At 38.6% G+C, this 4,475-nt stretch overlaps 1 protein-coding gene across 2 annotated transcripts in view; it reads right to left on the bottom strand.

Annotated features, from left to right (window-relative positions):
* The window catches only part of DOCK4 (dedicator of cytokinesis 4), a 483,151-nt gene that overhangs the window by 26,118 nt on the left and 452,558 nt on the right, over positions 1-4,475 (bottom strand). For both annotated transcript variants that reach the window (XM_019514562.1, XM_019514563.1), the window contains one exon: positions 1,314-1,490. In XM_019514562.1, coding sequence (XP_019370107.1) covers positions 1,314-1,490 — 177 coding nt within the window. The remainder of the gene's footprint in view (positions 1-1,313; positions 1,491-4,475) is intronic.

Here is a 4,475-nt window from a genome sequence, read left to right as displayed (position 1 = left end):
GATGGGGAAAAAGGTGAAGGAGAGAAAACAAGCAAGAACAATACAGTAAGAAAACAGACTGGTACTAAACATGAGTGAGCTGCACAAAGAAAAGAAAAATATAACAAATCAAGCCATCTCCCTCCCTTAAGGGTAGCAAATTTGTTTCATATACTCATGTTTTGTTTAATTTACCCACTCAAGGCATGTGTGTTGTGAGGAGAAAGGAACTAAAAGAAGGAAGAAAAAGTTATGATTCCAGAGGAGGAAGCAAACTACAGCTTAGGAGAGAAATAAAAGGAAGAACAGGTTGTAGCTTTTAGTTAACTGAGTCATACTCCGATTCTGTAATAGTGGCAGCCCCTAAGAATGTGTAATTTATTTTCTTGCATTTTATTTTAGTTCCAGCCATCAAAGATCTCACATGGTTGCCTGAGTGTTGCATCTTCAAACTGCCTTTCACCTATGGAGCAAATTGGCAGTGTAGCATTCAACTTTTGCCCACTATGGAAGGGGAATCCTAGCATAGCTCTAACCAGATCAGAAGGCTTCAAGGGAAAGAGCATAAGCAAAAATGAGTGCTGGAAGCACACTCTTGGCATTCTTTTATGCAGTTTCAAAACACCAACAACACACTGTCCAGAGATAACTTCCCAGCATCTCATGATAGTAATTCAAGGATGGCAATGATCAAAAACTACATCTAAGTAGAGAACATTAAGGCTACAAGTGAAAGAGAGAATACTTTTCCATTGCAGGTACCATTTCCAAGAGAAGCACTGCTTTCTTGAAAGACTTGGAGGCAAAAAAACCCCAAATGAAACAAAACAACAAGCTGCCTCAAGATAAACTCTTACTAAGACTTAGGGCCAGCTTAAGTTATAGGTGGAACATTAGCACAAAAGGAGAAATGGGAAGCTGGCCAAAAGTCTACCTCTTGACCTGAAAAGGAACTGAAGGAATGTAGGAAAACATGATAAAACTGAAACTAATCTTTAAGGTGGTAGTTTAATGTTTCATGGAAAAAAATCACTTAACTGATAAAATTTGGATCCACTTATTACTATAAGAGTGATATAGGGCTATGTACAGTAAAATATAAATTATAAAAAGCCATAGAAATGTAATGTCATTTCTGATATGTATTAAATATAAGTAATTGTGTGTAGTTAAGTATCCTATAGTATAGTTAGAACTATTTATACCCACTGCATACAATAGCTACAGAGCAAGAGGTAGAGACTGAAAGCAATATAATACAACTATATAAAAAAAACAAACTCAACAACAGTACAATAGATTGTTAAATATAGCCATTAAAATATACTGCTTACCTCTTGGTACCTAGCAACACCACCATTAACTGCTGCATCTATGACCCCATTCAGACACATTGTGAGTGGGTTAATATTCTGCATCTGTCGAGTCTGACACTGACTAATCAGTGTTCTCAGCTGCTGGTTCTTATTTTCCAGCACTTCAATAGCATTCTCAAGAGGACTCATTTCCACCTGTGGAGGGTCGGGGGTAGGAGGACAACACCAAAAACATGCTTAATCCTCAAACTGTTGAATGCTAGATAATAACCAAGTCTATTCAATAAATTCCAGCGAGTCTTTGTGGAAATGTTTTATAAACCTGGGCTGCATTTGTGAAATATGAGGTCATAATCAGTATGATTTCAGGCACACAAACAGGGACAAAAATGCACCAACAATTCATTATCTATCCTACAGAATTGCAGAGCAAATGCTTCAAAATACTGAAACCTTTCAATGCTCAGTGAAATGGAGGAAGTCTAAGGCACGCAGCATCAGGAATGGAATGATCAAAATCTTCCTGACCGAAAAAAGGTCAGGGGAATTTTAGTGGCTGGAAATAGCACATACTGCATAAAGGTTTGAAGAAACAGGCTGACATATCTGAGAGCTAGGAAATGTGTAGTACAGACTCGACTTGTATTGTTTGTTAAAAGTTATCATACAGGGTTATACAAGATAACACAGTTGTGTTCTGTTCCAAGCATAGAAGAAAGTGCAGCATGTAACTGTACACAAAAGCTGACTCTGTAATAGTGTCACTAGTGCCTTAAACAAGGCTCTTCTGCTATCTTATGGAGACATTCTTCATGTAAGCATTGGCCAATGTTAAATTGATTGGAGAAATTGTGACAGCTGGAGCAGCAAAATCTGTAGGAATCAGTTGACAGAATTTCTCAGAGTTTACACAAACCTGCATGTTACCATGGATATATTAAAACAGGTAGCTTTTTTCTATAGAGACTAAACCAGAAGGATGAAAAAAATGTATTTTGTTACTATTACATTCACATGTAGTGAACAGACTTTAAAAAAGGGAAATGTGTTGTACAGAAGTGGCCCTGCACTTAATGGGTACTATTTATGCACTAGTATGGGATACTACTAGTAAGTTAAGGAATTACAATGAGGGGGAGGGGGGACATGTGGCAACAATAGCAAAATTAAAGGTGCCACTACACCACAAACTTCTGCTGTGATTCAGGTAGGTCCCTAATCATCAAGCTTAACAAGAACTGGAGAAACTAGAGAAATGGTCCAAAAATTAATCAAATGAAATTCAACACGGACAAGTGCAAAGTCTTGCACTTGGGATGGAAGAATCACATGCACAAATACTGACTGAGGGTTAGCTAGGCTGGGGAAGGGCTGGCTAGCTTGCAGTATTCCAGAAAAGGATTTAGGGATCTAGAAGCAAAGGAGGGCCAACAGCATACTGGGCTGTATTAACAAAAACATTACTTGCAAATAAAGGGAGGCGATTCTCTTGGTCTATTCTGCACTGGTGAGACCTTACCTGGAGCATTCTGTGCCCAGTTTTGGGCCCACACTTCAAGAAAGATGTGACACATTGGAAAGAGCCCAGGAGAGAGCATCAAAAATGACTGCAGGCCATGGAAACATGACTTATGAAGATAGGCTGAAAGAACTACAACTTTTTAGCATAGAGAAGATAAGGCTGAGAAAAGATCTCATAAGTCTTCAAGTACCTAAAAAGTGGTTATAATGGAGAAGGAGACTTTCTGTGGCTGTAGGGGATAGGACAAGGAGTAACAGTTCTATATTACAGCATGGGACATTTAGGTTGGTAATTAGGAAAACGTTTCTCACTGTGGGGGTGGTTAAGCATTGGAACAAGCTACCCAAAGAGGCTGTAAAATTTCCATCCTTGGAGTTTTTTTAATAACAGGTTAGATAGGCACTTGACTGGGAGGGTTTAGTCAGGTACAATCCTGCCTTGAGCAGGGGGCTTGACTAGACAGCCCCCTGAGGTTCCTTCTAACCCTACTATTATCTGGCTGTCTTCTTTGGCACTAATGGAAATTTGTGTGCACTAAACTCCTGGCCTCAAAGCTTGCCAAAATAATTAGAGAGCTTTAAGTTGAAAGATTACTTTTCAAAATATATATTGAAAGTATTAGAGACTTGTCCCCTGAAGTTTAGATGAGTTGAATAGCATAAAACTAGGAAGCATCAGGAATGGGCTGCTGATTTAGAACCCACTCTTACAATTATCTTTGTGTAGGTAGACCTCTGGGCCCATGCAGAGACCTGATAACTATAACAGGGCTCCCTGTGGACGCAGAAATCCACCCACGTGAAACACATTACAGCACTAGCACTCTGGGAAACATTACCTTTCAAATAGGCTAAAAGCTGTATTCGGCCATAAAAATGCTAAATACCTAACTTTAGATCTTGCCAGGATTTAATAAAATGTTTGCTGAAAATTAAAAAGCAGGTTCTACTTTATCTGTAAGACAGCTAACCAAGATTTAGTTATCTCTATCCTGTTCAAGTCCTTAAAAAAATCATTAACACAAAAAGTGTGTGGATTTCTTCTTTTTTTTTTGTGACTTAGTCTAATGTCTCAGACTCTTGTAAAAGGAGATGCATTAACAGCTTTTTAGGGATTAGAGCAAAGTGAATAGGATTGCACTTAGACAAGTTAAATGTCACTTTTCACTATATTGCATTATATATGATTTTTTTTCTTCATTGTTTTTTTCTGTTGAATGACTAAAATTGATATTAATATTGGATTTAGGGCTTAACAAGTAAGTCATTTACGTAAACCAGAAAAGGTATGAGAGTTTGTAAATCATTTAACTAGCTGAACTAAAGACAAAGAGCGCACTTACATGCATTCCTGTTGCTAGCAATGCCCAAGAGGTACAGTAAAAGCTGTGTTAATTGGCATTTGAGTAACCAAAATACTCTATTAATGAGAATTTCTGGCCGGCTGGATGCAGAGTGGGGTGAGGTGGGGGGGGCAGATAGCATGCGGCGGCGGCCACCTACCACCCTGTGCTGCTGCCACTCTGTGTGCAGCCACCCCCCCCCACACACACACACACTTGCCTGCTCTGCATCTGGTTGGAAATCTTGTGTCTCAGGTAATCCAATTTTTTATTGTTTTTTTTTTTTTTAAATCATTGATTTTTATCCATCCTGATA

This window comes from Gavialis gangeticus, unplaced genomic scaffold, assembly GCF_001723915.1.
Source record: "Gavialis gangeticus isolate Ggan-Ray unplaced genomic scaffold, GavGan_comp1, whole genome shotgun sequence".
NCBI classification, from domain to species: Eukaryota; Metazoa; Chordata; order Crocodylia; family Gavialidae; genus Gavialis; species Gavialis gangeticus.
Note: the sequence above shows the minus strand (reverse complement) of the source record. Positions and strands in the feature narration are given on the sequence as shown.